At 54.7% G+C, this 19,436-nt stretch overlaps 8 protein-coding genes across 8 annotated transcripts; 4 read left to right on the top strand and 4 right to left on the bottom strand.

Moving 5' to 3' along the window:
* Positions 1 to 1,253: 1,253 nt before the first annotated feature.
* On the bottom strand, positions 1,254 to 2,157 carry J4E88_008105 (uncharacterized protein; the record flags this gene model as incomplete). Its single annotated transcript, XM_049401718.1, is given in 3 exon segments — positions 1,254 to 1,284; positions 1,302 to 1,875; positions 2,154 to 2,157. The coding sequence occupies 3 exon segments, from the start codon at positions 2,155 to 2,157 to the stop codon at positions 1,254 to 1,256; spliced, it is 609 nt and encodes a 202-aa protein (XP_049252791.1).
* Positions 2,158 to 2,829: 672 nt separating this feature from the next.
* J4E88_008104 (uncharacterized protein) lies at positions 2,830 to 3,550 on the bottom strand (the record flags this gene model as incomplete). Its single annotated transcript, XM_049401717.1, has 3 exons — positions 2,830 to 3,148; positions 3,203 to 3,372; positions 3,545 to 3,550. 3 exons carry the CDS (start codon positions 3,548 to 3,550, stop codon positions 2,830 to 2,832), a joined length of 495 nt encoding a protein of 164 aa, XP_049252790.1.
* A 2,169-nt stretch (positions 3,551 to 5,719) lies between these two features.
* Positions 5,720 to 7,224, bottom strand: GOT2 (Aspartate aminotransferase, mitochondrial; the record flags this gene model as incomplete). Its single annotated transcript, XM_049401716.1, has 4 exons — positions 5,720 to 5,821; positions 5,877 to 6,880; positions 6,936 to 7,014; positions 7,114 to 7,224. The coding sequence occupies 4 exons, from the start codon at positions 7,222 to 7,224 to the stop codon at positions 5,720 to 5,722; spliced, it is 1,296 nt and encodes a 431-aa protein (XP_049252789.1).
* Positions 7,225 to 7,532: 308 nt separating this feature from the next.
* On the top strand, positions 7,533 to 9,791 carry J4E88_008102 (uncharacterized protein; the record flags this gene model as incomplete). Its single annotated transcript, XM_049401715.1, has 1 exon — positions 7,533 to 9,791. One exon carries the CDS (start codon positions 7,533 to 7,535, stop codon positions 9,789 to 9,791), a length of 2,259 nt encoding a protein of 752 aa, XP_049252788.1.
* A 293-nt stretch (positions 9,792 to 10,084) lies between these two features.
* On the bottom strand, positions 10,085 to 11,237 carry J4E88_008101 (uncharacterized protein; the record flags this gene model as incomplete). Its single annotated transcript, XM_049401714.1, has 2 exons — positions 10,085 to 10,289; positions 10,381 to 11,237. 2 exons carry the CDS (start codon positions 11,235 to 11,237, stop codon positions 10,085 to 10,087), a joined length of 1,062 nt encoding a protein of 353 aa, XP_049252787.1.
* A 1,162-nt stretch (positions 11,238 to 12,399) lies between these two features.
* Positions 12,400 to 13,717, top strand: J4E88_008100 (uncharacterized protein; the record flags this gene model as incomplete). The annotated part of the gene is made up of 3 exons (XM_049401713.1): positions 12,400 to 12,545; positions 12,592 to 12,781; positions 12,830 to 13,717. The coding sequence occupies 3 exons, from the start codon at positions 12,400 to 12,402 to the stop codon at positions 13,715 to 13,717; spliced, it is 1,224 nt and encodes a 407-aa protein (XP_049252786.1).
* Positions 13,718 to 14,285: 568 nt separating this feature from the next.
* J4E88_008099 (uncharacterized protein) lies at positions 14,286 to 15,788 on the top strand (the record flags this gene model as incomplete). Its single annotated transcript, XM_049401712.1, has 1 exon — positions 14,286 to 15,788. One exon carries the CDS (start codon positions 14,286 to 14,288, stop codon positions 15,786 to 15,788), a length of 1,503 nt encoding a protein of 500 aa, XP_049252785.1.
* A 1,533-nt stretch (positions 15,789 to 17,321) lies between these two features.
* Positions 17,322 to 19,422, top strand: J4E88_008098 (uncharacterized protein; the record flags this gene model as incomplete). Its single annotated transcript, XM_049401711.1, has 4 exons — positions 17,322 to 17,820; positions 17,877 to 18,041; positions 18,097 to 18,197; positions 18,250 to 19,422. The coding sequence occupies 4 exons, from the start codon at positions 17,322 to 17,324 to the stop codon at positions 19,420 to 19,422; spliced, it is 1,938 nt and encodes a 645-aa protein (XP_049252784.1).
* Between the last annotated feature and the right edge of the window lie 14 nt (positions 19,423 to 19,436).

Genomic DNA, 19,436 nt, shown 5'->3' with positions numbered 1-19,436 from the left:
GCCACTCTACCAAACAACGCTTCGTGCTCACGCAATCAACCGCTATACTAGAGTATCTGGACGAGATGTTTCCGGGGGCATGTCCTTTGATGCCGCTGGTGGGTAACAGGGAGGAGAGAGCACGGGTGAGGGAGCTGGTTGCGGTGGTGACGCAGGATATGTTTCCTTTTGCGAATCGAGGGAATGGGGTGAGGTTGTGTGAGGTTGCGAAGGCGACGGAGGAGGGGCGGTTAGGATGAAATTGAATGAGGGGTTTGATGCCTACGAGGCTATGGTGGCGAAGTGTGGGGGTAGGTATAGTGTGGGCGATGAATTGAGTATGGCGGATGTGTGTCTCGTGCCGCAGGTGTTGCAGGCGCAGTTGTGTGGGGTGTTTGTGCTCGGATGTGATAGATGGCCGCTGATCAAAGCTGTGGTGGGTAGGTTGGCGAGGGTTACGGCTTTTGCTGAGGAAATGGGGGATATTGCTGTGGACGAGGAGACTGTCGTGAAACCACTGCCATGATAGCTATGCAGACTGCTAAAGCGTCTCTATCTTCCTCTAATGCATGTCAACGCCGTTAAACGCCAGTTCATACGCTGAACTTTTCTCTTCGAGAACGCCATACATCAGTTGCACGCAAAGCTGCGTTCCATCTCCTAATCAAAAGATTTCCTTCTCACAAACAACCTCATACCGTTCATCCACCACCTCTCCCTGTCCTTCCGCACCCCCACTCCAAATCTTCTTCGCGCCCATCTTACAGATACAGACTCGATCTATCCTGACACCCTCCGCCCAGACAAAACCCTTGTACTTCTCAATCAGATTGCGGGCGTCAAAGCGCATCCAGCTCTTGCCATCAGGACCATGACCTTCACCCGTCGGACGAGACGGATCTGCTGTTGAAGCTTCGCCAGCGTTACCATCTACAGACCCTGCTGTCGACGCGCCATCTTCTTCATTTCCATCGTGGCCATTGGTATCGCTGTTCCCAGTCTGACCATCCACCCCATTCCCATGATGATGATTCGGCGAAACCTTACCTTCAACAAGCCTCAACCCATCCTTCAACATCCCACTCTTACTCCTCCCCCTCCCCGCTCTCCCCTTCGGCTTCGCATAAATCGTATTCAGCACCGTAGCATGCAATCTCAACGGCCTGGTATCCTCAACCAACAACCCCATCGCCGTGAACCTCTCTCGCAGGGCCTCAGCAAAAGGATACAACCGCTGCGACACATCCCTCGGTTCCGCATACAGTATACTCGTTTTATGCGGCGCTTGCATCGGAACCAGAGATTCTAGGTTGATTGTTAACGCGTCCGTGTCGGGCATGGCGGCGGCATTGAGGTTCTCGGCTATCTCGCCGCTTTCGGCGGCGGCTTCTGCGACGCGGAGGTGGGTTATGTCGCGCAGGAGGGTGTGCAGGTCGAGGTCTGAAAGGTATTCTTGCGCTTGATCTAATTGTTGGGGGGAGAGACTCATTACGCCGAGGGTGAGGTGCAGGGTGCCGACTGGGCGGACGGCTTTCGTGGGGACGGGTCCATCTTTTGATAGCTCTTCTTTGAAGTTTTCGAGTCTTTGCTGCAGTTGCGGGCGGCTTGATTCGGTGACTAGGGGGAGACAGAGGAAGTGGGTGAGTTGTGGTTTCTTTGCGCCGCCTTTGCCTGGTTTCTTGCTGTCTTTCTGGTCTTTTTGTACTGATGGTGGTGGTATGTCTCGAGATGCAAAGCCCTGTAATGTCGTCCTGATCTCGGTGTTGTCGCGCAGCTTCTCGCCGTCTAGGAAGTCGTTGTATTCGCCTTTCGACTTCTTTTTGCCCATGATTGGTGATGTGGTGTGAAATCCGACGGAGGAAATTTGATCTGAATGAACGTATCGGGCTTTCCTAGCTGCTCTGTTCTTTGCTAGGCAACGAGTGGAGTGCGCAACAGCAGTAGTAACAGTAGTGCGTCGGCTGATTGGTCCACGCGCAGCTCGATGCAAGACGGCCGCAAAGAGCATGAGAAGACAAGGAAGGCGCTCGAAGCGCAGGGAGCAACTAAATGAATGGTTCACGGCAAGGAAAGAGCGATTCTAGGCGCGCCGAACCAGACGCCACATGATCCCACGGCAGCACCGGCAAGACTACCACTGCGGAACCGAGAAAAGGGTCTGACGATGGAACCACTCATGGTGTTGACTTTTCATGGGGCGCGGTCTTGAGCCTATCAAAGCGTGCTTTCCAACCTATCAGACGCAACACCAAGTCCGGCAACGCCATGTGCGAAGAGTGACGTAGGTCCCGAAGGTGGGGTGAGTGACATGCGCCGCCGCTGGGCACACGTTCGGCCCTTCACCCGTAGGGCTGAGGAACGTTCCATGTCACTGAGTACATAGTTCAGAGAGGGGTTAGTATGGTATTAGTTTCAGTGAATGATACTTGTCTAAAGTATTTACAGCTGCAATGCGATCATGTGAAGTGTTACTCTGCGCTTGAGCAAACAACACATTCATCATGACGATAGGGAGAGTTAACATTCATTCGTAATCTATGCAAGTGCGATGGAACCAAATAGACAAATTGAGGGCAAGCTATGTAGAGTACTGGAATTTCCTCGCTGACCCGGTGACGGCATGTACACAAAAAGCGCTCCTAGGAACGTGAGATGGTGGAATGTCGCGCAGGAGAAAGTTCGTCAAGGATGAGGACGTGTCGCGGTAGAGCGGAAAGCCCGGTGTCGCAATTGTCGCTCCGTGAAGCGTACGGTCCTAGACTTGGCTGCTACCGATACCGACTCCTCCCAGCTGAGCGTGGCGAGTGCGAGACTGGTGTGCTCGCGCCGTAGCTCTGGCTGATGCGGGCTCTATTTCTTTGCCGCAGTGGGAGAGGGCGCGGCTTCTTCTTCCGCCTCCTCCTCGTCGCCCTCGTCCTGGTAGAACTTCTTGAGGATTTCCTTGACGTCGGTGAACTCCGTCTTTGCCTGCTTGATGATCTTGGCCAGGTTCTCCTGCGCCTTCTCCTCTGTTATGTCCTTGGTGCCCGCGTCGTCCTTGAGCTGGCCGTAGTGTTGGATCTTCTCGCACGAGTCTTTGACTTTGGTGAGGCCGAGCGTGGCGGACGAGCCCTTGAGGAAGTGGCCTAGCTCACTAAGCTCCTTGAGGTACTTGCCCTCCTTCTTCTCGCTGGGTGGCGTTAGTCGTCGCGCGCATATCGCAGGGCGCGCATGGGGCACTCACAGCTCCTTGTCCATCTTCTTGAAGGTCTGGTCGGCCTGGCCAAAGAAGTCGTAGACGATGCTTTTGCTGAACTCGCGCTCGACCTCGTCCTCGTCCATCTCGAGAATCTGCTCAAAGGTGGCTGGGTCGATCTGGTCCTCGGCGCCAGGGATCGACATGATGTCGCCGTTCTGCGGGGGGAGTTTTAGGTTAGGAGGTTGAGCTATAGATAGGCGCGTGTTGCGATAATGTAGCAGAGACAGCAGGCGGATGACACGTGCGGAGAATTGCAGACATGGAGGGGCCAGGCAGGAGCAGGCAGGCAGGACATGGAGGGGCAGCACGAACCTTGTCGTCGGTAACCGACATGCTGAACAGGACGCAACAGCAAATCCGATTTACGGGAAGCGCTCTTCAACCTCGCGGGATGCTGTCGACACCTTCGTGTACTGGCGTCGCAGCGCTTCAATGCTCGTGGCGCGACGGTGACGGATATTTTTTCGCGCCTCAGTAGTGGGCCGTGCGGCTGTCCGATTCACTGGCTGCGGCTCGATGGGGCTTAGTGGATGACGAAAGGGTCGGCCCGTTGTTGCTGTGAGCGCCGTTGTTAGAGCTGCTGTCTTCTGCAGAGGGCAATGTCTCGGGACGCAGGGCAGAGTGGGAGATGTGAGTGTGACTGCTACGCTGCCTACCGAACTACTACGTACAGAAGCCCTCTTAGTCTAGTCAACCCCTCTGCTCGTTTAGTCGCTATAGTCTCGACGGAAGCGGCTGCCGAGGGAAGCGACAAAGCTATCCTGTTCGCGGTAGATTGGGACGACACGTCGAGTCGGTGAGATAAGAAGAAAGCAATTTGTGGCACTGGTGGTCACGGGCACGCTGCTCATATACAGCCGCGAGGGTTCTAGAAGTGAGATTGGCGATGTTTGCATCACCACAAAAGAGGGGGGCCACGGAATCATAGGCACAGAAATAAGGCCTCGCTATATGTGGGTGGATACCTCGACGTCAATCGGCAGCCTTCACTCGCCGTGGATCGCCTGTCACAGAGCCAACTCTGCCCTCTTCCAGCGGCTGACTGGCGACCATGCCCCCCATCGCCCTCATCGGCTGCCCGGCCAAAAGTAAGGTAACGCGCCCGGGTCGTGTGTGGAGTCTGCCCTCTGACCTGGCAGCTTGCCCGCACCGTGGTATCTTCTGCGGCTGATGGGGCTAGTTGCGACCCTCGCTCGCACCGCTTTGTCCCGTCGGCAGAGCAGACCATGGAGTGCGCAAAGACTGGAAAATGAGTGCGGTTGACAGGGCGCCAAGAAGGCCTGGAAGCGTTCGAAAGTCTGCCATTTCCCGCTGTTGGAAGGGGGCAGGGCGGGGTGCCAGCGTACGAATATAAAGAAAGACGAGGGTTGGTTTTCGTCGTGAGAACAACGACGTCACTCCGCCAGCCATCGTCATCGTGCATGCTCACCCGGACCCTGAAAACTCATTTGCTGGGTTGGGCTAGCAGCATGTACCGCGCACAAATACCTCGACAGGTCGCCGTTGGATTCCATGCGTTGCGCGCTCTCAACGGCCGTGTAGAGGTCCTATTAAGATAATTCCAACCTTTGCCAGCACATGCGTCTTGGAAACGAGTAAACGCCATAGGCCCGGGCACCCACTCCACAGACAGGCATGCACCTTGGACCCTGACCTCTTTTCTCGCAGAAACCTGCAATGCACCTGAATCATGCTCGTTCGTCCGGCCTCCTCCGAGCTGCAAAGCTTCGATACTTTCCTGTTGCTGGAGCAGGGGCTACGGATGACGGAAGCAATAGTGCGTAGAGGCGTCTGGGATCAGCGTTCGTGATGCAGGCGTGCAGGACAAGGAACCTGCGGATCGCAGCTGCAGGGTCACTGAGTGGAGTAGTTAGCGTGACGGTTTCATCGGTACGGTCACTTGCTGAACGATGCGGTGTGCGGTACCGGCGCAACTTGTCGAACCGTGAAGCACACAAAACTTGGCTTCGTTGTTTTCGGAGACCTTGGCGCGACACAAACCGAAGCAGCTCCGCCTGTAGGCCTTGAACACCCTTTTGGTATCCCGCATATGCAAGTGAGTGAAACCGGACAGGTAGGCGTGCGTTTGTCATTCGCGATCACGATGTCCCAGCGCACGGGAACTAGCGTCATTGCACAATGCTGTGCGAGTTTCCAGCGATACTATGCTAGGTAATGATCTGTATATTACCGATGAACTCGCAAACGACAGGACCAACCACTCGTGGGGTGTGGGGATAAAGTGGGTGAAGTCTGAGTGGGAACAAAACTTCGGTGAAGGATTGGAGGATCGACCAAATTAAACGAATCAGGTACTTCGATCCGAGAACACAAAAGACGGCATGAAGGAGGTTGTAAGATCGTGAGCCGTTTCATTTCTCGTATGTTTTTTCATTGTATAATCTAGCCGCCGATGCTGTCTGCACGGTACAATGCTGGCGCCATGTTATGTCACAAGGTTCGCTGAATCACGGAAGGAAGTAGAACACTGTCATGACGATCCTAACCCTTGACCTTGTAGATGGCCTCGGCCAGGCGCCCGACGTTCTCGCTGGTGATACCCGCGACCGAGATACGGCCGTCCTTGGTAGCATAGACTGAGTGCTGTCATGGCGGTTAGCGCTGCTGATGTCAAGATGGTTGCAAAACATAGACTTACCTCCTTCGCTAGCTTGTCCATCTGCTCGGCTGTCAGACCAGTGTAAGCGAACATGCCAATCTGGGAGGTGATATGGCTCCAGTCGTGCTTGCTGCCGAGCTTCTCGAGGTTCTCCTTGAGGAGGGCACGCATGGTGATGATGCGGTCAGCCATGCCCTTGACCTCACCAAGCCATTGCTTGTTCAGCGAAGCGTCGTTCAGAATCTCAGAGGCAATGCGGGCACCGTGAACTGGGGGGTTAGAGTACAATGGGCGGACGAGGATCTTGATCTGAGAGTCAACGCGCTTCTTCTCGTCGGCAGACTCGCAGACGATGGAGAAAGCACCAACACGCTCGCCGTAGAGACCCATGTTCTTGGCGAAAGACTGAGCCAGGCAGGGGCGGAGACCCTCCTTGATGAAGTGACGGAGAGCGAAGGCGTCCTTGGTGGTGTCACCACTGGCAAAGCCCTGGTAGGCCATGTCGAAGAAGGGGTAGTGGTCGCCAGCCTTGACAGCCTCAGCGATCTGAACCCACTGCTCCTCGGTAGGGTCTACACCAGTAGGGTTGTGGGCACAGGCGTGGAGCAGGACAATGCTGTTCTTGGGCATGGCCTTGATGTCGGCCACCATGCCGTCAAAGTCGAGGCCAATGGTGTCCTTGTTGTAGTAGCGGTACTTCTCGACCTTGAGGCCGGAGTCCTTGAAGACAGCGTTGTGGTTGGCCCATGACGGCGTGGGAATGTAGATGGCCTTCGCGCCGGGGTAGTGGCGCTCGAGGAAGGCACCACCAATGCGGAGGGCACCGGTACCGGAGATGGTCTGGGTGACGGCGATGCAGTCGTCGTTGAGGGGAGTCGAGTCGGCACCGTATGCGAGCCTGAGGGCAGCCTTGGTGAAGTTGGGGACACCGGTGATGCCGGCGTACTCCTTGTCGAGCGATGACTTGACAATCTTCTCCTCTGCTTCCCTTACGGATGGCAGGACGTAGGGCTTGCCCTTGTCGTCACGGTAGGCACCAACACCTGTCGATAGCTGTCAGTCGCGCCTTCCATGTCGGATTGAAGAGCTGGTACTAACCCAAGTTGATCTTCTTGGGGTTGCTGTCGGCCTTGAAGGCTTCGGTGATACCTAGAATGGCCTTGGGCGGGGCGGTGAGCTACGGCATGGCCTATCTTATCAGGAGCTGTACTTACATCCTGGGGGTCAGTTAGCTCTGGTGAAACACGACTGGGGACCAATTGCTTTTGCCACTTACTGGAGGACCCTGCGGTACCTGCGACCAAGCGGAGACAGCTCGGACGCTGGTCCTGAGGGACAGCTGCTTAGTCGCCGCCTGGCGCAGCGCCGTTCTTGATGACGCGAGCATGGTTGAGTTGTGTGCGGGGTGGAAGGGGAGTTGAGGGGCAGCGTAGAGGGAGAGGAGAGGGTGATAGAGCTTCCCGTCGACTATTGTAGTGGGTGGTCTGAGCAAAATACCCCAGAAAAGCAATAAACTCCCCGTCGCCCGTTTCGCGGGAGAGCTTCGATGACTCGGGGCAGCCACGATCGCCTCCGATTCGCTTAGCCGAGGCACCCCTGCTAACTCCGGCGGCCTTCACTAATTTTCATGGCAAACGGGCGCGTCGCGTGGGTGAATTGACCTGGGTTGACATTCAGTAAGACTTCCCGTACACTATGCGACCCGCTCTAAGGCAAGCCAGGACGCTGCTGAATCATGAGGCCTCGGTACCTCTCTTCCTCTGTCCCGCACTGGTCAGAGCGCCCATAGCCTCTCATCACCGCCGAACGCCGCAGAAAGAGCCTCTGAAGAAGTATTCGACTTTAGTAGCACCTCAGGATCAAATCAACGCCACTTCTGCTCCTACCGATACCAGCGACGCCCCTCCTAGCAAACCCTCACCAGACACATCCTCAACCCAGAGGTCACTGCCGCGGGCATGTCCAGGATGCGGTGCGCCATCCCAGATATACAACAAGAGAGAGGCCGGGTACTACGACGTAGACCACAACTCGATACGGGAGTACCTTGACGGTGTCCAAAAGGCAAAAGAGGCGACTGTCGAGGACGACATATATGCCAAGGCGCTCAAAAATGTGAATCCTGAGCTGCTCGGAGAATTAGGGCTTCAGGACGAAAGCATCGAAACACAGCCAGAGGACGAAACGCCGTCCACTCCCGTCTGCGACCGATGCCATAACCTCATCCACCACCGCAAAGGATCGCCTATACACCACCCGACCGTCGAATCCATACAGCAGACCATCGCAGAGTCGCCCCACCGCCGCAATCACATCTACCATGTCGTCGATGCCGCCGATTTTCCACTGTCGATAGTTCCAAACCTCCAGTCGTCCCTGCGGATACCCAAACTTCGGACCCAGAACCGACGCGCAAAACACAAGGGATGGGTCGCCAATGATCGCATTGCAGAGGTCAGCTTCATCATCACGAGGGCTGACCTGCTTGCGCCAAAGAAAGAGCAGGTGGATGTTCTGATGCCATATGTCCGAGACGTGCTTCGAGATGCGCTTGGGAGACAGAACGCGAACGCGCGACTGGGTAACGTACGGCTTGTGAGCGCAAAGCGGGGATGGTGGACCAAACAAGTCAAAGAAGACATCTGGGAGCGCGGAGGTGCAGGCTGGATGGTTGGCAAGGTCAATGTAGGAAAGTCAAACCTCTTCGAGGCTGTCTTTCCGAAAGGGCGAGGAGCAGACTACCAAGATGTGCGCAAGATACGGAGCGCAGCTGAGCGTGAAGCAATGCTCAGCAGCGCAAAGTCGCTGGAAGAGCTCACCCGGGTACAAGCACTGCTCGCCGAAGAGGACGCCGAAACGGAACGACTGAAGAGCAAACCTAAACAACATCTCCATAAGCCTCCTGCAGAACTCGAGGAAGAAGTCGAAGAGGAGGATTTCGACGATCCTGATGCGCTCCTGCCACCACCTCAACCGTACACACCCTACCCCGTCCTCCCAATCGCCTCCTCGCTGCCCGGAACAACCGCCTCCCCAATCCGCATCCCCTTTGGCAACAACAGAGGCGAGCTCATCGACCTCCCCGGCCTCGCCCGCACAACACCCGGTCTAGAAACCTTTGTCCAACCCGCCGCCCACGACGACCTCGTAATGAAGAACCGCATAAACTCCGAACGCTACACTCTCAAGCCCGGACAATCCCTCATCCTCGGTGGCGGACTAATCCGCATCACACCCGCAACCCCGGATCTAGTCTTCCTCGTCCACCCCTTCGTCCCCATCCACCCGCACGTAACGCGGACCGAAAAAGCCATAGACTACCAAGCGCAAACCTCAGACCGCCAACTCCAAGTTCCCCCTATCCTCGCCCCCCACGTAGGTTCCAAGATGGACTCAGCCGGTAAATTCCAGCTCAAATGGGACGCGACCAAGAAACTCGCCGGCCCCGTCACCTCCCCCGTGGCAGGCAAGATGAAGCCCGAAAACCTGCCCTTCCGCGTCTGGAGCACGGATATCCTCATTGAGGGTGTGGGCTGGATAGAAGTCAGTGCGCAGACCCGACGGCCTCAAGGCTGGAAGCCATCTGGCAGAGAGAAGAAAGACCCCAATCAAGCGAAGTTCGACCGCATCACGCGCCTCAAGGAGGAGGAAGAGCGTAAAAGCAGAAAGTTCGCTGCACTTGCCCGCGCGGAAGAGGAGGGACGGGATGCAGAGGAGGTTCTCGAGGAGGAGTTCTACGAAGACGATATGAGGGATAAGATGGCAGAGTGGGAAGAGGACTATCCTGAGGTGGAAGTGTTTAGCCCGCTGGGCAAGTTTGTCGGACAGAGGAGGCCGATGTGTGCGAGTACGGTTAGTGGGCCGAAGTATGTGGCGAGTAGGGATAGGAAGGTTAGGCCGAGGAGGAGTATGGTTAGTGTCAAGAAGCAGCGGAAGCCGAAGGGTGGGGAGTAGGGCTTTTGAAGGAGGCAATGTGTAGATTAGTTGTGTATATTATGAATAGGAGGCTTGATCACGAAGCTAAACGTTTATGTTAATAGTATTCGTCTACACCGTATATGAACTCCGTAATGCGTCGATTCAGTCACGTTAACTTTCTCGTCTCCAGGACAATTGCGTCTTCCATACGCCTATTACGCCAATGTCTTTCTTTCACATATATCCAATACACATTTACTCCAACGCTCTACTCCAAAGCCTTCCTACGTTGCGCAACTGCCCTCAAGGTGACACCAGCGGTTGCTTTCCTAGTTCTTGCCCTGTTCGAGTATAGCCCAGAACTGTTCCTGTTCCTTCGCGCAGTCCCGTCCGTCTTTATCGCAGCCGGGGAAGTTGGCGACGAGATCGCCTTCTGTGAACTGTCCGTCTTTGGGACTTGCGGGGCCGGTTGCGTAGGCGTTGAGGAGGTTCTGCGGGACCATGGCTAGTTTGGCGAGGATGGTGCCGTGCCATCTAGAGATTCAAAGATTAGTAACGTCTCCTCACATGCAACCCAATTGAGTCTCGATATTTAGCTCGAGGAGGACATGAAGGGCAAACTCACTGAACAATATGCTCCAAAGCATGACTCTCCGCCTTCTGAAAGTTATAACTCCTGTATATCGGATCGAACCAAGCATCCAGGAAGAACTTGGCCCACTCCCCGTTCCTGACCACGAAACTGCTCGGTGCCAATCCGTCCTTGTCCTGTGTAACGACGAAATCTATTCTGTCGCCCTTGAGGTTGCTGAAGGTTTTGATGACGCTGTCGGGCGGTACGACGGGCGCATTGGTGATCATGTGGGTTTCGAGTTTGGCGGGCGTGAGGAGGTGGGTGTGAATGGGGAGTGCGGTGTTCATGATGAGCGCCGTGGCGTCGAGGTACCAGAAGAATGTTGAGGTTGGGTAGAGCGTCATGGCGTGGCGGGTGCCGGGGACGCGCGACCAGGTCGCGGGTGAGTTGCCGATGGGGTATTGGTCTGCGGTGGGGAAGAAGGTGAGGTAGCCTGGGATGGGGTTAGTATGGCCCTTTGCTCTGATATCGCAATGGGTGGGAAGAGAGAGTTCAGGCATACCATGTTTCTTGGCGTATTCTTCCCTGTTGCTCTTGATCTTTTGAGTCCAGACGGGATCCGCCTTCGGATCTATTGTTGTGATAACCACCACAGGCGGTCCGCTCCCTATCGCCGGCTTGGGTATATTCGCGGCTGTCCAACCCCCAACTTTAGAGGCTGTCCTCCTGCTGGTTCCTCCACTACCACTCAGCATCCATATCAGGACAAAGAAGCCCAGTACACCGCCGACTATCAATCGTCCTGCTCTGCTGCGAAGGAGATTCTTGAGCGCAGGCGGAATCGCAATTCCTCCGCTCTGGTTGCGGGCGGCATAGGGCGGTGGTCGCGACGTTTTCCTCGGGGGCATGGCGAAATGCATGATGTGTCGTAAGCGTCCGTGGTCTCGGGAAGATCACTCGCAATTGCGGTTTTGGTTCGGGATTGGTGAAAGCGGAGCGAGTGATAGGCCACTTGGAGATCGTGAAGTCGGGAATTGGGCGTGGAAATTCGTTACGAGAACATTGCGGGTTATGCGAAAGAGATGGACGGCCGCTATGCACAAGACGGGCACGGCTGGGGCTGGGGGATGCTGTGCGGTCGCGGAAAGGGTCGATTTAATCTAGACACGCGACGACATGGGATGCGATGCGATGGGCCTTGGCAGGAGGGACCTTGCCTTAGCGGCCGCAGGGCAGGGGCAGCGGGCTGAGAGAGGGGAGTCACGTTTCCTGAGTACCGGCGTGTCTTCTAGAATTCGATATAGATTGGCATATAAGTTGTTGATGCATCTCGCCTTGAGTGACTGCTCAACGCCACCTGCACGCTTGCACGTGGTGCAACTCTTGCACGTTGTGTTATCTCCTTTCCGAGCGGGCTATCGTCAACTTCAATGATAGCACACCTTGGGCTTCGCCAAGCCCGCAATCATCCCAGAATAGAGACGATACGGACTTAGCACGTGCCTTTGCTGAGCACAATCAGTCAGATACGGGATCCAAAGGCTGCCGATATTTGGCCTTTCCGCGAAGACGTTCGTATTCGCCGACTTTCACCTTCGAGGAGCCCATAGTGTATGCGCTATGCGAAAGAAACATCGCATAGTTTTTCTAATATCGGGTTATGGTTATTTTAATTCCAGAGGATAAGATGAAGGATAAAGCGAAGGATTACAGCGTCTTCGAGGATTGCTCGCCAAGACTCGCGACGTACTACGTCAAGATCTTCAACATGGGAATCTCCAGCGAAAAGACAGATTCCCAGCTAAAGCGGAAACTCGGTACAATCGCCAAGCGCTTTCCTTATCCACATGCGATGTGACGACTGCTTGCTAATACAACACGCTCATAGCTTTGCAGCTACTTCTGCGTTACCCGCTATGACGTCGCCTGTCTGTCACAGTAAAGGGACGGATCCCTTAAGAAAACTGCGATTGATCGCCATCTTACCAGCATCAATTGACTTCCAACTCACGAGTAATTTCTCAAATCACATTCCATCCTAGCTTCTCTAATATATCGCAAACCGCAATCATGGTCGAAAAGGTTATTCAACTGAGATGCGAGTGCAATCAGTACCCGTGGGGAAAGCAGGGCTCAAAGTCGCTGGCGGCGACTTTGTGCGAGAAGACTCCAGGCACACAATTCAAGATTGACGAAAACACAAGTTACGCTGAGATGTAAGTTGCCAAAACTACATTGTCGAATGCAGTCTAACATGTTCAGGTGGATGGGCACATATCCCGAATTGCCTTCATATGTCTTAGAGACTGGCGAGGACCTTCAAAAAGTGCTCGACAGACACCCTGATGAGCTTGTGGGAAAGACCACTGCCGAGAAGTTCAACCACACCAAGCTGCCATATCTGCCCAAGGTCCTGTCGATAGCGAAGGCCCTACCTCTGCAACTGCACCCAGTATGTTCGTCTCTACATCGATCTGTTCCACAACTAACACAGTATCAGAACAAAGACTTGGCTTCCAAGCTACACGCAAAGAACCCGGATCAGTTCACCGACCCCAACCACAAGCCAGAGATCGCGTTGGCTCTCGGCGACTTCGAGGCTTTCTGCGGCTTCAAGCAACTGAAAGACATCGAGCGTTTGATGCAGCTACCACCACTCCAAGCCTTTCTTCCAGAAGTCAAGAAGCCTGAGTTCGACGACCAGACTCTGAAGCACGTTGTCAAGGAAATGCTGCTGGCCTCCGAGGACGCTGTACGCAAGACCAACGACGCACTCATGAAGATTCCCAAGGAGCAATTCGGCGAACACAGCTACATCCCAGACATGATTCCTCGTTTGGCTGAGCAGTACGACAAGGCCGATAATGGAACTCTTGTTGCTCTCATCACCATGAACTACCTCCAGCTCAAGGCTGGCGACAGCATCTACATCCCGGCCGACGGTATCCACGCATATCTCTCCGGTGATATTATCGAGTGCATGGCCCGATCAAACAACGTCTTGAACACTGGTTTCTGCCCACGCGCCGACCGCGACAACATCGACATGTTCTGCTCAAGTTTGACTTTCACACCACACGACGCCAAGGAGGCGATCCTACCAGCAAAGCCTTTCGATGGAAGCAAGAACGGCAAGACGCAGCTGTACGCGCCACCATTGAGCGAATTCAGCATGCTAGCCACAACCATGGGCGATGGCGATTCCGAGACGATCCGGTCGCTCGGTGGACCAAGTGTCATGATCGTGACCGAAGGCGAGGCAACCATGAAGGGCAACGGCAAGGAATACAAGCTCAGCGCCGGCTACATTTTCTTTGTCGCTCCAGGCGTAGAGCTAGAGCTCAAGGCCACGAAGCCGCTCAAGGCGTTTACCGCATTTGTAGAGTAGATCGACACATGTACGTACCTGACAATGAGGCTCAACCCGGCGGAGGTGGCTAGCGGCCGATTGGGCGGACTAGAGCTTCCCCGCACCTTTCACGTGCGCGTGCCATCAGCACTACGCATGTACTTTGGCTGTGTAGTTGTATAGCCAGAAAGCTTATAAGTTGAGAGCGGAACATACTCGGATCCGCACGCGCGTGTACTGGTGATCTCCACATGTATCCTTGTTTCCCCGCACTTGATGGCAGGTACCCCTCTGTAGCTGGGGATAGCTATAAAACCCCGCAATGGAGCTCATGCTTGCTCGTAGGATCATATTCGTTTCTCTTTGATTGCTTCTTGATCAATTGAGTTGACATTTGACGTTGCTGAGCTTGCGAATCGCGTGAAGCGGCCTGAAGTTTGCCAATATCATCATCAGATTGAATCACAGCGCTGGTGCAGCTACTCAAACCAGGTAAGCAGCAAAAGCAAAAGCAATGCTATTTGGCGATATCATAACTTGATGTCGCGAAGTCCATTCAAACCCAACTAACATCAAACCAAGCCCTCCCAACCCCCCAAATCCAACCATGGCAACCACCGCCCCAATCCCAGCCGAGAAGCGCGACTCAATGGAAGCAACCGCCAACACGCTCGCCACCAAAATGAAAGCAGCCTCCCTCACCGAGACACCCCGAAAGCGACCTCTCGGTCTAACCGACCTCCCCCCATCCGTCCGCAACAACATCTACAAGCACTGTCTCGACACCGAACTTGTAAACCACGGCGCACCCAACGTGTCCTACACGCACACCATCTCCAAAGACGAAGGCATCTTGACCTTCTCCGCGTCACGCAACCCGTTCCCCGTGAACACAGCGCTGTTCCTTGTCAACAAGGAGATAAGCAAAGATGCGTTGTCGTATTTCTACGAGAAGAATCTTTGGGTTAGGTTCGATGTTTACACAAGCGACGCCCGGCATGCGAAGACGTTGCTGGAAGACTCTGGGCTGCTTTTCTCGACAGCGAAGAGTGAGGTAGTGGAGAAGAGTACGCGCCACGCTCTTGAGATCGTCCTTGTGGAGAAGAACAGCGCGCAGAAGCGTGCTTCTGTCATGTTCCCAGCCCAATATCTCCCACGGCTTATCAACTTCCTTGACCAAGCAAGCCGCGCAACAAAGACATGGGCTCAAGGACGCAGTCTCTTCCTCAACGTGGTAAATACGTATGGTTTCCCTGTTTCTAAACTGCAAGGAGATCTGCTCGAGCTGTTCCGTCTTATCAGCGGCTTTGGCAAGGTGGAAGTCGATGGCCAGAATCTGCTTCCGCGGTATGCGGAGGGACTGTCAAGTAACATGATGAGCGAGAAGTTTACAGCAGAGGCGTATATGGCCAGTGTACAAGAACTGGCTGATCTAGCGGATGAAGCGAGAGAGAAGGAAGAGTATGCGCTTGCAAATGAGTATGCTCAAGCTACTATCATCGCGCTGACGTACGGCTACCTGACACATGCCGAAACCCTGCATTCGCAAGAGGAGGACTTCAACAAGTCCATGCAACGACTACGCTGGAAGACAGAACTGGGCCTCGGCATCAGTCTTTCCATCCCACTTCGGGGCCTCACGTCAACGAAGCATTGGTTGCGAACATCGAACCCAACAGACGAGATCAGAAAAGCAGCGAAAGATCTACTCCAAGCCGAGAAATCAGTTTCTCAAGCCCTCAGTCTGGCATGCGACGCTCCCTCCCCTGCCTCAAACCCTTGGTTTCATTCCATCCCCGTCGAACTTATCCCGCCCAACAAACCCTCTTTCTTCACCGACCGCGAGAGGGCGCAGACGTGGTATGTGCTTGGTACTGTACACATGGCGCTGGGCGAGTATATCTTTGCTTGCGGTGATATGGAGAGGGCGTTGGAGTTGTGGGGTAAGGATAGTGGGGTTGATGAGGAAGGCGGATTGAGGTCAAAGATGGAGGAGACGTTTGAGAAGGCGAGGAAGGGGATTGATGGGGATGCGGAGAGTATGTGGGTTGGTGATGTGAGACCGGGGACTGGGTTGAAGACTGCGGCGAAGTTGGCTAGGGGGTTGTGAGGGGTGGGGTTCTTGGGGTTGAGGTCTCTGTATCGGTGGATAGCGTGTTTCGTGGTATAATCTCCAGGAGTTTGTACTACGAGACATGCTATCCATTGATACAGAGACCTCAAGCACTCATGTGTATGTCTTGAAGTCGTTGCATGCATTCGGTGATTCAAAGTTGTGAAGAGCAACAGATACACGATAACGAATGCTTGTGTTGTCGTTCGAATCCATAGTCATTCCCAGGCACAAATTTCCATCAAGCTCGTGCTAGCCTTTTCCCAGCGAGCACACTGGTGGCGCTAGACACTTGTCGTGCTCATCACGAGTAAGGGGATAGACTGAGATACTCAGGTAGCCACAGCCTTCGCTTGTATGCGGAGTTCCCGCTTGTTCTGCGCTGGCGCCCTTGGTGCTTGAAGGCCCTTGTTAAGCCTTGAGTGCACACGACTTGGTGGAAACTCCAACGCACTCATGCAGCCCTTGTGTAGCTTGTTACCATTCAAACAGACCTCGGGAGCATGAGGTTACGAGGATGCGATGTTGACGTGGGTTCTGTTTGACATCGATTTGAGCCTTGCGTCTATCTTCGTCTTGTGGCTTGCTACTGCCGTCCCAAGGTCATGGTACCGAGTGCTTTTCCCGTGATCGCCCGTGGGCGCATGCGGCGGTGAGCGGCGTGAGACGAGGCCACCATGGCAAACAGCAGTTAGACTTGGCACCGCACACTCTTCTCCGGTGCTTCCATCGATGGCCCAGATGTCGCTTTGCCAGTTAGTGTGCATTTGTCGTGGGGAAGCCTGGGCCCAGCGAGGCTGGAGAGGCTGCTGGCTCGGACCTTTTCTTTTAGTTTCAGGCACGAGCCGCTCTGAGGCGCCAGCAAGCCACCAATAAAGGTAGCGATCCTCGCTTACCTCGATGTGTACACTTTCACCAGGGGAAAGAACTTAGTTTCACTTCCCTTGTGCTGCATCGGGTCGAACAACGAAGAGACGGTACCCAAGTGAGGAAGGCTTCGGCAAGACTCTCGCAGCGCACGTGGTGAAATGCCGCCGCTAACATCGCTCACGCCCGAGTCCCCAGACAATCCTCCCGAGATCTCGGATTGATGGAGCGACACCTCGTCTCCCACGAGACTGCTGGATTCCGCATTCACTCTAGTCATGGCAAGCCTAAGTACTCGTCTTACCAGATTGGGAACATCTTTTCAGCCCTGCACTTCGAGGCCAAGTCCAGCTATCGTTGGTCTGCGCTTGGCATACTCGCCTATGTACACACTCTTACCATCACGCGAGTTTAGTCCCTTGTCCAATCTGCACATTCGAACGGGCTGAAAGAATCTGGGGACGAGGCTCGTCGAACTCAGCTCACCATGATACTTCGAGACCAACGCCACAGATCTATCGCATCGGCAGCTCCGCTGGAGTGTGTTGTGAACCTCCAACATGAACAGCTATAAAGATTGTTTGTGCCCAGGTACAGAGTTACGCATCAGCAGCAATCGCCGACATCTTCTCCTCAGCCTTCTACTCCTCCCCTTCGTTCACTATGCGTTCGGTTCACGCTTTCACGGCTTTGGCCATGACAAGCTGCGCAGCAGCTCTGCCTCAATCAATTCCTCTTGGTGAGGTCGCTGAGATACCCGCCGCGCCAATCACCGAGACTCCGCTTGGTGAGGGTGCTGGTACCAAGGTCGTTCCGTACTCTCCTGATGCTGTGGTTGCCGACACATTCGCCTCTGTCCTTGCGGATCCTGCATCTGCCGACAAGTCACTAAAGCGGAGAGGTTGGGACTGCTCAGAACAGCCTCTCGGAAAAGGACCAGTTCCAAGTCCCGACTCTCCGGAAGCTTTCCTTGTCATGGAAGAGATCTCGAAGGCTGCTACTGATGCCTCAACACCGACTGGCTATGTCAACAAGTTCAAGAACCTGAAGGGCAGCAACAACGCCGTGGCATATCTTGGTTACAAGACCTTGGATACCTACGACACTCAAGCCTGTGCCGACTCTTGCACTGAGAAGGAAGGATGTTCAGCGTTCAACATCTGTAAGTGTTACTCCCCGAAGCGTTACCTGACTCCCTCTTACTGACATTGTCTACAGTCTACGAGAGGGACCCTTCTGTAGTTCCCGCCGATTCCTGCTCCAACCCCGCTAGCACCACAGTCATCAAGTGTGTACTGTGGGGCAGCCCTGTGACCGCCGAAACAGCTGTCAACAGCGGACAGTGGCGCGCGGATTTCCACGTAGTCATTGCTGGATCGAACGGTATGTCCATGAACCTTTAGCAGGGTTGAACCGCAGACTTACTAACAGATTTTAGGCTATGACAGCGAGCGTGTGGTATCTGTAGACGGCTACAGCGGCGAGTCTCTTGGAAACGTCGCCATCAACGCCCCAAACGACTGTAACGGTGACGATACTGTAAGTATCTTATAGCTACCTCATTCACAAACAACCGCTGACTTCAGTCTAGTACATGGGCTACAAGCTCTTCAACGATGGCCAGCCCTTCGAACCCGCCCGTTGCGCCGCAGCATGCGAAGCCGAGACAAAATGGAACGTCGAGCACCTCAACAGCCGCATGCTGTGCAAATTCTTCAACACCTACGTCTTGATGAAGAACGGCGAGCCCCAAGGCCAATACTGCTCAATGTACACCCAGAAATGGGCGAAGAGCGTTGCTGTCAACGATGGCCAGTACCGTGGAGACGACCACTACACGATTGCGTCCAGCTACTCGTACTCCAACACCGCTGATCCTGGAAAGCCCAAGCTGCCCTGCGATGTCGCCGCCGCCAAGTCCGCTATCATTGCTTCGTCGCTACAGCCATTCTGCTCTACGTTCCTTGGATACATGACGCAGGTTTCGACTGTGATCGCTACTGTAACTGCCACTGTTCCCGCTACGACTGTTGTAATCACCGATGCGCCTGTGACCACGACCACCACAACGGTCACTCAAGCCCCCCAAAAGCGCGAGGTCGCCGTTCAGGATACGCCTGCTGCTCTTGCCGACTTTGCTCCCAGTGCTGTCTCTGCAGCCTGCAGCCTTCAAGCTACTCCCGTCACAGAAACCACTACCACTTCTGCTACCACCACTGCGACCGTCAGCTCCGGCACTGTACTAGTCACTACCACTCTGCCTGTCCGCACTACCATCGTCACCTCGGTAGTTGCTGCGGCGCCGACATGCACTGCTCGTGGCGTCAATCTCGTCAACAATCCCGGCTTTGAGTATGGGATGGCAGCTTGGACACAGTCCCAGTACGGCGCCAACGGACCAATCGCATGGGGAGTGGGCCCTGGCGGCCCAAGTGGTGGTTCCTCCTACAGCGTGACAGGAGGCAATTCAGGCACCGGCACTCTTCTGAACCAAAAAATCTACGGTCTGACCAGGGGCGTTACATACACCTTCTCGTACAAATACTTCGCCACGGCCTCCCCAGCTGGCTCTATCAGCTGCTATATGATCGGCACAGGACTGAGCTCGCAGAGCGGCACTGAACGTACCAACTCGTGGATCTCAGGACCAACCTACTATGGAGGTACTTTTGTGGCCCAGTCGACCTTTGGGGAGTTGGAGTGCTTGTTCAATTCGCGCGGTGCGATGACTTGGCGCATTGATGATTTCTTCTTGGGGTGCTAGAGACGTAATAGTGT

This window comes from Alternaria novae-zelandiae, assembly GCF_023758075.1.
Source record: "Alternaria novae-zelandiae strain BMP 2774 chromosome Unknown scaffold_17, whole genome shotgun sequence".
In the NCBI taxonomy this organism is placed as follows: domain Eukaryota; kingdom Fungi; phylum Ascomycota; class Dothideomycetes; order Pleosporales; family Pleosporaceae; genus Alternaria; species Alternaria novae-zelandiae.
Note: the sequence above shows the minus strand (reverse complement) of the source record. Positions and strands in the feature narration are given on the sequence as shown.